Source organism: Xyrauchen texanus, chromosome 6 (genome assembly GCF_025860055.1).
Source record: "Xyrauchen texanus isolate HMW12.3.18 chromosome 6, RBS_HiC_50CHRs, whole genome shotgun sequence".
NCBI classification, from domain to species: Eukaryota; Metazoa; Chordata; class Actinopteri; order Cypriniformes; family Catostomidae; genus Xyrauchen; species Xyrauchen texanus.
Genome location: NC_068281.1, coordinates 16828213 through 16842467, shown reverse-complemented (window position 1 = coordinate 16842467; position 14255 = coordinate 16828213). Strand labels below are relative to the sequence as shown.

The window sequence follows — 14255 nt, the reverse complement described above, 5'->3', positions numbered from 1 at the left end:
AGGACCAAAAAAGCACCTTTCCAAAAAATAAAAGAGTATAATTTAGAAACAGTTATACAGATAACTACTAACAGATAGTTACATAAACCCAGCCACTCCAACCCCACAAAAATCATTATTATTTACTAACCCTCATGCTATTTCAAACCCATATGACTTTCTTCCGTGGAAAAAAAGGAGAAATATTCAAGAATGTTGACGCTGCTTTTTTAAAATTTTTTACTGGACCATACATCTCCTTTTGTGTTCAATGGAAAAAGCCTAAGAACAACATAAAGGTGAGTAAATGATTATACAATTTTCATTTCTGGATGAACTATGCCTATAGCATTTGCATTCATGAGTTGTGTGACATGACTATGTCATTTTTTTATACTCTCTGTTACATTTATGTTTATTCATTTGGCAGATGCTTTTATCTAAAGCGACTTACAAAAGAGGAAAACATACGCGAATCATCTTAAGGAGACAGTGGTATGAAAAGTTCCATACTACAAAGTTTCACTATCATCAGTATACTATACAAAACAGATTTAAGTGCAACAAGAATTGTAAATATTTTTTTTTTTTTAGTGACCGGTTAAGTGCTTTTGGAAAAGATGTGTTACATGAAGCTGGTCAGATCTGTCAAATAGTGAAAAATTTAGGAACATTGTGGTCATCATTATTACAATGGAAAAACAAACAATGTCTTACGGCCTCACTTCATTCTGCCTGATCTCACAGTGAAATCCGAACGAGTAGGTACATTTTTCTTTAGCTGCTGACCAAAATGTAAAACACTGCCCCCAGTGGCTAAAGTGGGAAGTGTTTTAGGGCGTACAGGCACGTGTGAGCTCCATTTATGTCCAGGAGATTTGCCAAAAGCTAGTTGTGAAGCAAGTTCTTTTCAGCTGTACAGGATGCAATACAGTGAAGAGGAATACATATTTTATGGACCCCAGCCCAAACCCCAAACCTAAACCTAACCATTAGTGGAATAAAAATGTAATTTTAGGCATGCAATTACTTCCTGGTTTCAAAGTGGATACGAACCTTGGTCTCTAATGCTACTGATGCAATGCGCTGCTGGTAGAGCCATGTGGGAATGTAAACAAACTGAAACCGAGGCAAAAATGTGTGGTGGGAAATGCAGCATGTCAATGAGTTGGCATAACGTTGCCGATCCCAGGGTACCGGAACTTTCAGAAACCACATGCTGATACCCTACTGCCGCTACTCCAGAACATCTTCCATGGATTCCTCGTTCCAACAACTTCTGCTCCTCTTATGGGTACCTCTGTTTGTTCTACCTCCTGATCTTACAATGTTCAAAGAGACAGGGTGTTTTCTGTCTCCCCGGTGGATTTTTGTCGAGCATTATTTTTTGCTGATAGTTGGTGTGGAGCCTGCATTCAATAAACCAAGCATAGATGCAGCAGTCACACCCGTCCTCTTGAGAAACCTTGCGTCACTTTCTTCTGCGTCTGTGTGGAGTAATGTTGGTAATTTAGTCATGCGGCCTGGGCAAAACTAAAGTACAGCCACAAATGGCCCACTCTCTTGATCGAGAGTGACATTAGGGTGGGGTGACCTCTGATCTCTGACTCATATTCTTTCTATGTCCCGCTGTGGTCAACCACACAACAAATCTATCAGCAAGAACTGATTGATGAAGCTTAGCGAAGGCCTAAATGATCAATTAATAGACAAGAAGGACTGCTAGGTGTTTTTGTCGGTAATGGTTTCTGACAAGTGTTTCCACTCATTGGTATGCGAGATATGATATGTGGCCATTTCCAATATTTCTTCCTGTGTTATTCTGAAGGTGACCTGTAAGCCAGAACATATCTAATATGATCACATCTAATACTTTCACTCAGTTCTTGCTTACAGAAAGCAGATGATGGCACTTCAGGGTTTGTTTGTTCTCTCTGATAGAGATGCGAAGTATAATGTGAGCTTCCTGGAATTACAGGAAGATCCTATTCCCCATTGAGATTTCGATCCCTTCAAGAGAAACATAGAACCAAATAATAACATGAATAACAGTGTAAACTAATATTAGTGTTACAGTGCCCTCTATAGGCACAAGTGTGCAGGACAACCAATAGTCGTAATCTTAAAGTCTGCATGAAATTAAAATGGACCTTATTTACTTCAATACAGATTCCTGGTCTTATTGTGCACAAATTATCTGCAGCTTACACATTATTATACACTGTAAACTCTAATGCTGTCATTACTCACAACTCAAATATCTGAGTTCCTTGAACTTTCTTCCTTCTTAAAAATCCATAGTTTTAAATTTTAAGTGTTAATAACTCAAACTATCAAGTACAAAATTGAGGATATGGGGAATGTTGTTTTGTTTCAAATAGTTGTTTCATGTGATGTCACCATTAGGTCAAGTTGGACCCTGTCTCAGTTCTGCCGTGTGCATGTGCAACTGAAGGAATATATGGAATTCTGTGGAGGAGAACGTTTATTTAATGACTGACCGATAATCAGTTATATTCTTCATAATGTAAGCTGTATTATTGTATGACATAAATTTGAGACCAATTCTATTAAAATTATTAAGTTAAAACAAAAACATTTGAAATAGCAAATCTGAGTTAGGTCTACTTTCATCTAGTTTCTTAAATAGTTAAAGGAATAGTTTAAAAATGAAAATTCTCATAAATATACTCACGCCATCCTAGATGTGTATGACTTTCTTTCTTCTGCAGATCACAAAGTAAGAAATTTAGAAGAATATTTCAGCTCTATAGGTCCTCACACTGCAAGTGAATGGGTGTCAAAAAATTTTAACTCCAAAATTCACATAAAGGGAGCATAAAAGTAATCCATATGACTCCAGTGGTTAAATACAGGTGTTCAGACACAATATGATATGTGTGGGTGAGAAACAGATCAAAATTTAAGTCATTTTTTGTTATAAAGTCTCCTCCCTGCCCATTAGGGGGCGATATGCACGAAGGAAGTGAATCACCAAAAACAGAAGGAGAAAATGAAAGTGGAAATTTACTGAGCAGAGAGGAGAATTTATAGTTTAAAAAAGGACTTTAATATTGATCTGTTTCTCACCCACACCTATTAAATCACTTTTGATTTAACCAGCAGAGTCGTCTGGAGTACTTTTATTTTGCCCTTATGTGGATTTTGGAGCTTCAAAATTTTGGCACACATTCACTTACATTGTATGGGCCTGCAGAGCTGAGAAATAATTCTAAAGTTCTCCGATTGAGTGTAGCAGAAGAAAGAAAGTCATACACATCTGGGATGACATCTGAGGTGTAAGCAGCACTTTATTAACAGTTGACACCATTTACACTGCAAGCATGAGTCGCGAGGTGAAGCATTACAGAAATGTCCCAGGCACGGCAGTGAGTGGATAGTGTCGGCGTTGAGCCTATTTCTGCTGCACGGATCAAGCTGAGCTCTGGGTACAATACAACAAAAAAATAATCAGGAGATTATTGGAGACACAAAAGCAAATCAAAATTATTCAAACCAAACTTATAGTACACTACAATTTATATGTCTGCATGCAAGTAACATCAATAAAATAAATAAAGACTGAATAAACAGCCAGACATTTTGCCATTCTGTGTACAGTATATAGATGTACAGTTTAGACACAACATTAACCAATCACAACCAAGTGTGCTGATGAATTGTAAGTGACTGCCCAATGTTGTCCTTGAAGCAGCAATAACCTCAGCTTATTACGAACTTATTAAAGAAAAAATGTGGGGTAGGACCCCATAGATAACTTTATTTCCTGCAAGGATGCGCTGCTGTTTCTCGCAGAAGAGACGCGTGGCCTATGCATTACATTACGGCAGTAAAATGGGTTGCAAGCACTGTTTTTAAGTTAACTTTAAGTTGTTTTCAATATCTTCTATACTGTAAAATGTCCCTTTTGACCGGACAGATATAACTGAAATTGGTGTTCTGAAAAATCTTGTCTGTGTGACAGGCTGTAAACAGCAAAAAAGTAATTGACAGCGGACTACATGTGTTAACCAATTAGAAAACTTGTAGATGCTTTCTGGCTCTCTGCCAATGGTGGTGGGGTTACCTGTTCGACCAAACAAGAAAGACAGAGGAAACTGTTTTGGAAACAGTTTTGCAATTCCATTTGGTCCTGCTAGTGGTGTGGAAATTACTTTAAATTAGCTTTGTGTGACTTATTATCTTATGAACAGCATTCGTTGTCTAAAATCTATTTTTGTGGCAAGCTGGTGATTAAAGGAAGAAGAGAGGGGCGTTTGTTCTCTTCTGTTTATTTTTGCAAGTAAGGGTTATATATGATCTCACGTTTTAGAATAAAGTCAAAACTTTTGCTCAGTGCTGAAGTCTCTTTAGTCTAAGGAATATTGTCACTGAAATGAAAAGAGCCTGCTTTTGTGGAGGTGCTCTTCTGTGGGAACCTATACTGTGTCTGTCTACAATGAGGTGCATTTTTTGTCCCCTATGTACAGATGTGAAGGGGCCGCCCAGCTACCACTTCTCCTGTGGCCAGTCGCCGTTCACAGAGCCCTGTGTTTGGGAGAGGAAGTACTGCATCCTGACTGATAGCCAGCTCATCCTGCTCAACAAAGAGGAAGAGGTGAGAGCGCACCTCCCCTATGCTTTATCCACTCATTCTTCTTCTTTCCTCTCCATCATAAAGAAGAGAAAAGGATGGTTGAGGGGAAGACACGATGCTGATGTTTGTGCTTTGTTGTGCATTTCCCCTTTTGAGAGTTAAATGTGTTTGCATTTAGAAGTAATTTATTGACCTGCAGCTTTAGATCTTTTTTATGCTCCATTTAAACGAATACATTCTGTCAACATCCTCTTGTTGTTCCAAACCTATATGACTTTCTTCCATTGAGCACGAAAGGGGATATTTTGAAGAATATACTCTTTCTATATAATGAAAGTGAATGAGGACTAGGGCTGTCAAGATACAAAATGACAAATTTGCACCACATCGTAAAGTGGTGCAAATGACTTGTGCGAACGATTCCTTTAATGATTTGTCCCCTTCTCTATTGAGTTCCAACACATCACTCTCACTGTGCAGGGCAACCAATTTCACCTTCAGGTTATGAAAGGGAGTAAACTATTAAATTAATGAATTAAAATGTTGTGTGATTTACAGGTTGCTTTCAGATTAATTTAAACTGTTAGTTAATTATTAGCCACAAGATGAAAAGAGACTAACCTGTTGTCAGAATCTGTACCTCAATGACCTCAACCCAGTGACCTTCGACCTCTGACCTGTTCCCAGATGCCATCTGAGGTCCATGAAAGCCCCACAGCCTCTTCGTCAAAGGGCCGCAGCCTCAGAAGGACAGTCAGTGTGCCCTCTGAAGGACAGTTCCATGAGTATCCAGTAGAGGGCATCTCTATGATAGGTAAGAGACAGTGTGATCATTCAGAATGACATTAAACAAAATTAAAAGGATTACACATATTTCAAGCTGTTATTGTCCCTGTTAACACATTTTCAACAAGGTTCCCACTGTCATGGAAAACCTGTACATATCTCTGGATTTTAACATATAAACAGATAAAAATTTTTGATTTACCGGACCTGGAAAAGTCATAGGAATAAATGAAATCTTAAAAAAGAGAAAGATTTCTATAATGTGTAAATATAAATGTCGATATTCACAATTTTTTTCAAAACATTTCAATGAGTATATTTTTTTCAAATTTTTTTCTAGTTCAATTATTTATTTATTTTTTTCAATTTTTTATTATTTATTTATTTTTGTCTAGCACAGACCAAAAATATTTTATGGGCTTGAAATTGCTCTTTGTGAGTTCTACCGCTATAAGATTATTATGTTATGTTGTGAATTTATAATTTATTATGTTAATTTATTAGGATTGCTTTTTATTATTATAAAACCCTTGTGTAGTAATCAAGAACAACTGATAAATTAATAAAATGTTCCATATTCAGTATTTATATTCACCATTTTCTATACTGAGTATTTTTTTCTACATATCCACAGACAAAAATATTTAATTGGCTACAAATTACTGTTATTAATAATAAAATATATATTTTTTATTTTGTAAATATTATATCATTGTTATTATTATTATTGTTATAAACCCTTATGTAGTAATCATGAATCATGGATCAACTGGAAAAATCTATTAAAAAAGTACTTTCTCTATAAAAATATTTCACAATACATATATCATGAACAACTGTAAAAGTCAAAGTCAATCATTGGTCAAAACCTGGTGTGGGAACCCTGATTCAAACATTAACAATACCCTTTGGTTGCTTGTAGCAGAGACTTTTTGCTTTATCTGTAGATTTTCAACCCTGAAGCACCAGGAGCTTAAGTGGTGCTCTTTTAGTATTTACTGTAGCTTTAAGATGTTGTTAAACCGGCACACTTACATGGCAAAACTTAGCATATGGATTAGTGCGCTAGCTAGCTGAGCACGAGGTGAATCATGAACAAAATCATGTCACTAGGTGCATTTGTATCACAAGGCCCATTACTCTGAAATATCTGCCATGAGCATGGAGGATCAGGATAATAAAGCAGTGGATTTTAAAGCCAATGCCGCAGGCTGGGCTTAGAGAAACAACAGATTGGGGTGAAATACTGCATGCATACAGTACATTCTCAAAATACAGAATATTTTAGAAAACAAAAGGCAGTTGTACTAGACAATGAAATGCATAATTCTTTCATATAACCATGGAGACTTCATTGTTTCCTCAGTGTAATGTTTTGTCTTCCTTAAAGGGATAGTGCACTCAAAAATGGAAATTCTGTCGCTATATTCTCACCCATGTTGTTCCAAACCCGTATGACTTCCATAGAACACAAAAGGAGATGTCATCAGGTATGTTAGCCTCAAACACTATTCACATTCATTGTATAGGGAAAAGATGCAATGAAAGTAAATGGAAATTGAGGCCAACGTTCTGCACTGCTGGCACAGAGACTCTCCTCATCCAGTGTTTTCAAAGTGAAATTGAAATCAGATTAATTAGGGGGAATTTAATGGGACATGTTGGACTGGGACATGTGGTTAGGAACAATGCATTATAATGTTATATTCCCAGAATTTCACACCCATTCATTATCTTGGCCTCTCTTTTTCACTTCTTCCGTGAAGCTTCGTTATATTTGAGTAACTTCAGTATGTTTGGGTATGTTTGAACATGCGGCCTCTGTGGGCCAGACGTGCTTGAGCAAGAAGGAGTATAAAAGAATGTATTTCTGTGGAACAAAACACACTGTTGTGAGTCAGTGTGTTTAGATTTCCCTCTCTAGACAGTGTTGCATTGCCTCCCAGGCCCGGGGGGTCATAACTGAAGCTGCCCTCTGACTTGTCCTGTGTTCAGTGCCAGTGCGTGCGGGGGTGCGGACACTTCAGTTCAGGGCCGGTTGCAAAAGGCAGCACTCAGAGAAATGCACAAATCTCTGTGACTAAGAGAGTCATTCATTCTGCAGACGCTCCTAAATTGCACCGGCGTGGATTCAGAGTGTGAGAGAAGAGGGTTATTTATATGCTAATGTTCACTATGTTCACTCGGATTTCTATGGCCATTCAGCACAGGAGGAGGAACCTTTAAGATTCACACATAAAAAAATTAGATCAAATGTTTTGAATTTGTATGGTTTCAATCTGTGAATCATACATGTTTTTGTTGTCATTAAGCTTCTGCCTTGTCTAGGCAGTGAGGTTCTGACTTCTCTCAATTAGCAATCAGAGATATCTGTGAAATAGTACTGAATGTGTTCATGCTTGTCTGTTTTCCTTCGCACACTACCACCGTTGTAACAATAGAAAGACTTTAGAATAGAAAACTTGTGCAATGTTTGAAATAAAAACAAAAGGTAAAGAAGTAAACACAGAATTATCTGTATGTTATCAAAAGGCTCAGTTTACATTTAATGGAGACCTTTTGGGTGGATGAAATGCATCTCATTGTATTATTGCACCATATAAAATGTCCAATTGATTTAGCTATTAATAAGTGTAGGGGGTAAGGAGGATGACTAAGCTTTGCAGTATCTACTAATACCGTTCCTCTTTATTTTCCCTGATGTCTCAGTACAGCTTCTTTTTTCTGTTTAATTTGAACAAAGAAATATGATGAAAATAGTTCCATGAGATGAGCCATGGGGCTAGCTGTACTACGAAGCAGGTTCAGATTCACAAGGTGGGAGAGGCAGATCAAAATACTTTCTGGCATATTTAGGGCAAGATAAAGCCATCTGAACACTATTGGTGTTTTGATGTTCAAATAACATGCTTTGCTCTTTGGGAAAAGGGAATAAAGTTCTTCTGCACCATTGTAAGAAAATAATTTAAAATTTTTTTCCACCCAAACCATATAAACGTGTGTCATCCATTCATGTAAAATAATTGTAATAAATTCATAAAAATACATTTTACTGAAGTATTTTGAGTTGGCAGTGCTACCTATCACAGTTGATCTGTTTAATTACTGTGCTTGCAAGCAAGGGCGTATATTTGTCTTGAACATGGAACATGGAACATGGAACATTGTACTTCCTTGTTTTTATTATCTCCCCTGGAATCTATGCCCATGCTTGCAAGACAACATGTGTATTGAAAAATTCACCATTTACATTGTTAGAAACTTTACAGTTCAAGATCTAACCCGATAACAATAGTGTTCAAATATATAAAAAAAATAATATTTGCAAATGTAATTGCAATTGGTATTCTTCCTTGCACGTATTTACAAATTGAATTATAAATGGTATTTTTTTTTTTTTTTACATATATTTAACTTCATCTTTTATTTTTATTATTATTATTTATATCACATTTACACTGCAACCTAAAATAATTTACTTTTATACTTGTCTATTCTTTTGTGGCTTGCAAACGTTGGTATTTCCTTAAGGAAGATGAAAATCTATAGCCTAAACTGTTTTCTGATTTTTTGAAATGCAAATCTGTTTGCTAATTTACATCTTTAGCTATAATGCAGTTGTTTAATAATGGCATATAATCAGGGGGGCCTGGGTAGCTCAGTGAGTAAAAACGCTTACTACCACCTCTGGAGTCATGAGTTCGAATCCAGGGCGTGCTGAGTGCAATGTCCCCTAAGCAACCAAATTGGCCCTGTTGCTAGGGAAGGTAGAGTCACATGGGGTAACCTCCTCGTGGTCCCTATAATGTGTGGTTCTCGCTCTCGGTGGGGCGTGTGGTAAGTTGTGTGTGGATGCTGCGGAGAACAGCGTGAAGCCTCCACATGCGCTATGTCTCCGCGGTAACGCGCTCAACAAGCCATGTGATAAGATGCATGGATTGACGGCCTCAGACGCCAAGGCAACTGTGATTCGTCCTCCGCCACCCGGATGGATGAGGTGAGTCACTACGTCACCATGAGGACTTAGAGTGCATTGGGAATTGGGCATTCCAAACTGAGGAGAAAAGGGGAGAAAACATTTATAAATAAAAATAAAAACAATAATGGCATATATATGAGTTGAAATCATGTGAGCTCACTCACTTTCCCCATTCATTCATTCCACTATTGTTCTACTCCGATGAGGGATCCTGTCTCTTTTTTTTTCAAGCATGTAACAGGTGAAAATTCTTGAATGTTACGCAATGAGTAAAATAAGACAATTTTTATAATATGTATTCTTGTCGTTTAACAGTATAAATGCAATATCCACTTATTTGCTGATTCTTATTAAAACTAAGGAATTTCAAAAGTGGAATAGCTTGTTTTTTCGTGGGAAGTATAATTTAAATAATTTTTAAATATCCTGTGTAGTTGACGATTTGGAGATCTAGACAGTGTGCATGGTGGATCTGCATCTATGGAGTAAAGCAGCAGTTCTCAACCAGGGGGCCGGGACCCACTAGGGGGCCTCAGCACACTTCCAAGGGGGCCTCAAGATGACATAAAATTAATTTAAAATAAGAAATATTAAAATAATCAAACTTAATAAAAAAAAAAAAAAAAAAATACTTTAAGATGGACTGTATGCCCACAAATTATAAAAAGACTCTTTCTGAAACTTCTAGAATAAAAATGATACATTAATAATTTTAATCAGACATGTATAGAATCGGTCGAGGGAGCCTTAAAATATTGTCTTGGACGGTGGGGGTGGGGGCCTTGGAGTCAAAAAGGTTGATAACCACTGGAGTAAAGGTTTCTCGGATAGGACAGCCATTGCTGTGCTATTTCCAATAGACAACAGAGTGAGAGAAGCAGAGTGGGTTTGACTGGAGAGACTTCACTCGCTAAAACACCGGCTCAGCTCCTCTTTTCTCTGGAATTGTTTTGGGTTTTTTTTTCGCTGAGGGATGTGAATATAAGAGATTGCGGGATCGATATCAACATGGATTATATAGGTAGGTTTGCCTCATGACTTTCAAACGCATCAAATGATATTCAACGCTGATGGAGCCACACGACAGCAAGTTGTAAATGGTCTGCACTTATAAGTTGTAGGAGTAAAGCGCAATATTACGTTGACTCAGTGTATTTGATCCACAACTAAAGATATTTCGTCATAGATCTTGGAATTCGAGAATCTCATTTTGATGTATTGACGGTTTTTTTTTTTTCTTCCCGCGGTTTTAATTTTTTTAATCAAAGCAACAGATGTCATAAAGCAGTTGAAATTGCTCCGCTGCTGTTACCGGCTGTTTCACGTATATTTCAGAGTTATATATATATATATATATATATATATATATATATATATATATATATATATATATATATATTTTTTTTTTTTTTTTCTTTTTTAAGTAAACTTTCCTTGTCCTATTTAATTTACAACCAGTACCTCGCTGTCGTCTTGCCTTTTATGTCGGAAAAAAGCAGTTCTTTCGCTTGACTGCGCTTCCATCCTTCATTAAGGGTTGCCACTGCTGCTGTTTTTTATTTATTTGACCTTTAATGTCATCAATCTTATTATGCTAAATGTCCCGATTATTAAAAGGCAATGGGATGCCTCCATGAAAGTAATCCTATACACAACACCCTGAATTTTAACTATCAATTATTACATTCTAGAGGTTTTCTAAGGTGTGGAGGGTCTTTCCATTTTAGATAGACAACAACTTGATGATAAACTTTTTTTTTTTTTAAATGTGCGTATCATATAAGGTAGTAATTAAGAAGTAGACTCTTTCTTTACTATGATTGCTTTGGGCAGTACTTAAAGCCATTGGTCCACGTTGACTACAGAGTGTTGTCTGTGAGTGATCTGACTAGATTACACAGCTGAGATCATGAATAACATTTGGAAAAATTTGGGGGCACACAAGGATTGTTTTCTGAGAAAGCCCACTGAGGCATTACAAAGGCAGAATATGGCATGCATTTTCAAGAAAATGTATTATTTATACTCCCCAAGGATTTGGTGGACGATCCCAATGGATTCTGTAATGGGTTGATTAGTCTTAAAAAAATATATATATATGTGGCTTGTGAGGATCTTAAAGTCGCCATGAAACGGAAGTTATGACTGACTTTATTGGAGTACTGTATTGTGACGTATTTCTGAGTGAAACGGCATTTCGAACGAGAAAACAAATGTAGGGTGGGGAATTGGTTTACGCTAGTACAAGGCAGGAGCCATTTGGCAAATACAGATGAATGTGAAACAAGTGAGTAGAAGCTAATTTGTCCATGTTTTGAATCACAATAAACTAAACATAAAGAATAAAGAACACTTACTCAAGAAGAAAGAACAAAACTTTAATTTACATTTCATTGCAACTTTTACATAGTGTGCCACACCTGTCTTCTAAGTTTAAGAGTGGAAAGGATGTTTTGCGAGTCTCGTGTTTCACAGCTCAGTGCTTTGACATCACTACATTCCCAACACTTGGAATCATGCAAAACGGATACATGGAAAGGTAAATAGTGCCAGAAGTCTTGGCATCGAGAAGTGAAGAGAACAGATAACTCTTTGTGCTTCTGTTTGCACTTGTTTGATTAGTTAATGCATTCTCAAGAGCAGTGGTATTTAAGAAGGTGTACCAGTCTGAATGAAAATGTTTACCGTTGGAACAAGGCAAGAGAGAGTGGTTGACACTAAGTCAGCAAAGAGTTCTGGAATCCTGCGGGGTGCTGTAGTGCCATAAAAAACAAATCAAAAACCTTGAAATCAAAATTGGAGTTTTCTGGCTTTTAGTCTATGTATGTTAGCATTGGGGCCATCTATGTATATGCTAGTGCACAACTTAATGTTGACAGATTAAGAACTAATGACAATTATAAATGTAAGGCAAAATTCCCTTGTGTTCCCAAAATAATGCTGCCAAATATGTGTTCTTATCGAATTTGTGTTTGAATTGCATTTTGGTAATACAGTTAATGCTGCCTAAATAAAAAAAAAACTACATTTTAGGTTCATGGTGAACATGTCTTATGATTTATTCACTTTTGTTGAACATGCAGAATTCCACCTGGATGATGCAACGGCAGCATCCAGGCATAGTGCACCAGTAAGCTCACCACACACCAGATATTGGTGGAAAGGAGAGAGTAGAGTTATAGAGCCAATTAATTGATGGGGATTATTAGCAGGTCATGATTGAGAAGGGCCAATGTGTGAATTTGGGCAGGACCCCAGGGTTACACCCCAATTCTTTACAAGATGTGCCCTGGGATTTTTAATGACCAAAGAGAGTCAGGACCTCAGTTTGACATCTCATCCAAAGGGCGATGCCTTATTACAGTATTGTGTCCCTGTCACTATCCCTGTCCCACACAGACCGCAGGTTGAGCAGCACCCCCTGCTGGCCCCCCTAATACCTCTTCCAGCAGCAACCTTAGCTTTCCCCAGGAGGTCTCCCATCCAGGGACTAGCCAGGCTCAACCATGATTAGCTTAAGTGGGCAACCAGTCTTGAGCTACAGGGGGATATTGCTGCTGGCATTTGGAACTTGCGAACTAGTTTCACACCCTGGCCACTGTTTAATACATTTGACGACTTCCCAGATCCATGGTTTTGCCATTTCCCAATATTGGCGATCATCATCTGTTTGCAATTAGCATCTGGATCTTTGTAAGACATCTTTGATATCTGATTACATCGTCCTATCGCCCAGCCCTGATTTCAGTTTAGAACTGCAGTGGCTTTTTATGCAGGATTTCTCATAGCTTACCCTTTCTAAGCAATATGGTACAGATAATTGCTGCATGTGGCGAATACATAGAGCCTTGCTCAGCTTCACTGTTGCCCATGCTGTTCCACTAAATATAAATTATTAATGACTGGCCTGAACATTTCATATCAGATATCATCATCATTGCTATGATGTCATGAAGAAGCCTGAGGATACAGCCTTTTCATTGATTCCACGCATTTTAGGGCAGGGGTTTAGTATTGGTAAAGTCCTATGAAGAAGGTTTCTCTGAGGTCTTCCTGTGGTCATGTTGGGATAATAAACCTTATTTATGCTAGCGCAATATTAGTCAAAGTCTATCCTTCACAGCTTCGTTGTCATTGCCATTGCCATTAAAACTCAAAGATGGCGCTTGCGTAAATAAAGTCTTGTAGTGGTGCCTGCTCCTTCTATTGATCATACTTAGGGATTTGAACAAAACTCTTAACCTAAAGGCTAGTCTAGTCTTATCTTTTTCACATGTAGTTTCGTTTTGTGCACGTTTGGGCACTCTAGCCTTTCAAAGTTTACTCTTTTGACACAAGCCTGTATAGAAGCGCTCACCGCATGACACTACAGCTTCTTACACTGGTATCATATATTGTACTTTTTTACATCAGATTGCGCCAAAAAACACACTTTTCCCAGCTTGTCTAGCTAATGTCAAGTCAAGTGGTTTTTATTGTGCATGTGTGTTCTCAAGTTGATTGACAGGTGATGCCTGTATCTAAAAAGTGTTTGGCTCTTTTACATTTAATGTGGGACATTTCTAAATCCGTTGATCGCTGGGCATTCCCGTTTGTCCCATTCATTTATATAAAAGTGGCACGTTTCTGCTAAATTATCTCTGATTCTAGATACAGTGCGTCCGGAAAGTACAGCGCTTCACTTTTTCGACATTTTGTTTGTTAAAATAAAAAATTAAAAAAATTACATGTACATAAGTATTGCACCGCATTCCGGATGCCCTGTATGCTTTAGTACAGTTAATGTCAGGCGCATGAGAAGACGATGCGCATAGATGCAGACAGTCCACACTGTCCACACTGTGCTGATGACAAATCTTGTGTCACACACACTTTGCACAAAATATAGTGGTATGTGGAAGTTTATAGTGGCGA

The 14255-nt window shown here is 37.6% G+C and overlaps 1 protein-coding gene across 7 annotated transcripts in view; it reads left to right on the top strand.

Annotated features, from left to right (window-relative positions):
* Nucleotides 1-14255, top strand: part of rasal2 (RAS protein activator like 2) — a 150474-nt gene that overhangs the window by 62410 nt on the left and 73809 nt on the right. For 5 of the 7 annotated variants that reach the window (XM_052128706.1, XM_052128703.1, XM_052128705.1 and 2 more), the window contains exons 2-3: nucleotides 4470-4597; nucleotides 5264-5390. The exons of 1 other annotated variant lie outside the window; for it this stretch is intronic. In XM_052128706.1, the coding sequence (XP_051984666.1) occupies nucleotides 4470-4597; nucleotides 5264-5390 (255 nt within the window). Of the gene's footprint in view, nucleotides 1-4469; nucleotides 4598-5263; nucleotides 5391-10223; nucleotides 10363-14255 lie in introns of those variants that run through there. One more of the 7 variants, XM_052128708.1, reaches the window with a different exon arrangement.